This window comes from Octodon degus, unplaced genomic scaffold, assembly GCF_000260255.1.
Source record: "Octodon degus isolate 3935 unplaced genomic scaffold, OctDeg1.0 scaffold00266, whole genome shotgun sequence".
Taxonomy (NCBI): Eukaryota; Metazoa; Chordata; class Mammalia; order Rodentia; family Octodontidae; genus Octodon; species Octodon degus.
In genome coordinates this window covers 2,331,110-2,334,341 of record NW_004524842.1, presented here as the reverse complement: position 1 = coordinate 2,334,341, position 3,232 = coordinate 2,331,110, and the positions used below count along the sequence as shown (strand labels likewise).

The following is a 3,232-nucleotide window of genomic DNA, read 5'->3' as shown; positions in this document are numbered from 1 at the left end:
CTGTGGTTTGATCCCTACAACTCAAGCCAGCCAAACCTGCCCTGAAGGCATTCGGAGCAAAAAAAAAAAGGAGTTAGAAACTCTTAAGAGTCTCAACAGTCATCAATGACTTGTGCTCATTCAAATGAGGCCAAATTCCTATTTTGGTAATCTCAATTTTTGAGTTACACACACTACTTAGTTTTTCTTCATTCAATCATCAAATAAATAATGAAAAGATATATTTTAATATCTGATCTCTCATCCAAACCATCCTGTGTTTGTCCACCTTCAAAGCAAGCAGCGAAGATCTCCACAAATTCAAACATTCTTTTTTTGAACAACTCCCACCTTCAGGCTCCCTCTACAAAGTACTATACATTTTTAAAACAAAGTACTTAATTAACTTGGAACATGAGTAGTTGTAACAGATAGGACTAACAGAACCAGTTAAGTCACCTACAGACAAGTTGAAACCCATGTATTACTGAGGAACCACAGAGAAACTCTGAAGAGAGGTTACCTGATTGATCCAAAGGGGAGAAGTGAGGCCTATGTTTATGGCAAGAACTAAAGAACTAAAGAAACTCAGTGACTTAGAACAATCTGCTTCACTTATTCTCAAGCACTAGATAAAAAAAAAACAACCCTAAAATACATTATGCCAAAATTCTTTGATCACAGAGATATAGAGAAGCCTACAAAAATGGTTACCATTTATTTTTTGTTAAAGAACTAGGAGCTAACACCTGCCAGAGCAGGATCACAGCATGAAGGAAAGACCTAAAACAGCAAAACAAAAGAAAGATATGTGAACCATGTGTAACAGTCTGCCCTGAAGTAAGAGTAGAAAGAAAATGTGAATCTGCTGTTATTTTCATATGCCTCAGTCCCTTCAGCTCCCACAGTGAACACCACATAAAGAGTGTCTAGCACATGAAAGAGAATTTTTTTAAACATAATATGGCTCTTAAATATAAGACAACTATTACATCTGCTGCTCCTCTCCTTAATGACATAGATTTAAAAAACAAAAACAAACAAAAAAAAAACAAACTGAAAGAACCCAAAAATGAGCCCACACATATATAGCTGATATTTTTTAAGTTTTTTATATATTAGTTGTACTAGTATACAATGTAAAAAATAAAATATTTTCATGCAGTCATCTCGAAATTCCTGACTGGTAATTCAGGATTTTTAGTACACTTTTCCTCATGGTATTGATCCTATAGCCAGTGTTGGTACTTAAAAATACTTCTCATTCTAATAGAAAAAAAAAAAATCTAAGTATATTCTGCTCTGAAACAAAAACCTACTTCACAATTGCAAGAGTTTTCTGTACTTCTCTAAGAAAGGCAAATTAACAGCTAATATTACTTAACTAATTTTTGTACTAGGCACCAACTTGTACCAATTAGTGCCCTTTATCTATAGAGAATAAGAAAGACAAACTACACAAACAGCTCTGAGTAGAATGGACATTTCATCTAGAATTGTGAGATGAGTTTAATTTTTAAAGTTTTGTTCCGTTTATAGTGTTTTAATTTCTGCAATGAGTCATATCCATTTAAACAGGTAATAAAATATATAAATAGCACTCATATATCCCATGCATAGTAGTTTAAAATGTGAAATTTCTGGAAAGCAAGCATACTTTATGATCAAAAATTGGGCATGTGTTTTGACCTGGTAATTCTAATTCTATAAACTGAACTATAGCAACAGTAGGTAGGTATATTACAGTATTTTTCTATAATAGGAAATTTTTTTCCATAAAATGGGACAAACAATACATTATTATCTTATAACATGGGTTGAGTTTACTACTTTTCGTCTTTCTTTTTTTTTTTTGTGGAACCAGGGATTGAACTCAGGCCTTTGCACTTGCCAGGGAAGCGCTTATTCTACTGGGCCATCTCCCTGGCCCCATAGTTTACTACTTTTTGATATTACCTACAGAAGAATGACTACATTAAAAAATGTATCTAAAACAGTCCATTTTTTCTCACCCCACTAAAATTAAGTACACTGAGAGGACTGTTTTATTCACTACTTTATACTTGCCACTCAGAACAATGACTGACACATGGCTACCATTCAAACTTGAAAAATAAATTTATTTTTTTAAAAAATATTTATTTATTTATTTGTGTGTGTGTGTGTGTGTGCACGTGCGTGCGCGTGTGTGTGTGTGTGTGTGTGTGTGTGTGTGGCCAGCTCAGCCCACCAGAGGGCGGGGCTGGCTGGCATGTGGTGCGGGGGATTGAACCATGGACCCTGTGCTTTGCTAAGCTTGTTCTAACTAGGTGCTTTAGACCACTGAGCCATCTCACCAGCCCCCTGAAAAATAAATTTAAATAATGCAAATAAATATGGCAAAGTTTTAGCTAAAAATATTTTTACTGGAATTTAACTGTGCAAACTAAGCAAAACAAAAGAAAGATATGTGAACCATGTGTAACAGTCTGCCCTGAAGTAAGAGTAGAAAGAAAATGTGAATCTACTGTTATTTTCATATGCCTCAGTCCCTTCAGCTCCCACAGTGAACACCACATAAAATGTGTCTAGCACGTAAAAGAGAATTTTTTTAAACATAATATGGCTCTTAAATATAAGACAACTATTACATCTGCTGCTCCACCCAAAAAACATTACTTTTCTCCAAAGCTGACCTCTGAAAAGAATAATTGTGATTATAGGGTAATTTTGCATTAGAAAATGACATTAGGATGTTTTTTCCATCTCCAAATAAAATATAATGCTACTATATGCCACACTGATAATCACAGATATATTTGGGTTATGCATGTGCCTAACATCCTTGTTTTTATTTATCTTATTTCCTAACATGTCTATGACTTATAAATGTTACTTTCATAGTAAGAAAAAAATTCCCCTTAATTTTTCAATTGCCCACAATACACCTTTCTATATCACAGAAAAATGCTAGATGTCGTATTAGCATTCCACTACTTGACCTATAACTACCCTAACAGTATATTATCAATTGTTAATAAATGTACCCATGCTGCACAGTATTTTTTACTACTACTTCATATTTTAAACAATTTCATAATGATATAACTGAAAATATGTTTCTTCAAAAAGGCAACTGTAAATTTCTACTACGAATCACCTAAATTTGTATAAAATACAATTTTTAAGTTTTTTAAAAATGCAAAATAAGGTACCTGAACATCATACAGTGCTACAATATTTTCATGCTGAAGTTCCTGTTAAAGAAATTGAG

General features: G+C 33.4%; 1 protein-coding gene across 2 annotated transcripts in view; it reads right to left on the bottom strand.

Moving 5' to 3' along the window:
- Positions 1 to 3,232, bottom strand: part of Ulk2 (unc-51 like autophagy activating kinase 2) — a 113,740-nt gene that overhangs the window by 104,821 nt on the left and 5,687 nt on the right. For both annotated transcript variants that reach the window (XM_004646376.3, XM_023706610.1), the window contains exon 3: positions 3,174 to 3,215. In XM_004646376.3, the coding sequence (XP_004646433.1) occupies positions 3,174 to 3,215 (42 nt within the window). The remainder of the gene's footprint in view (positions 1 to 3,173; positions 3,216 to 3,232) is intronic.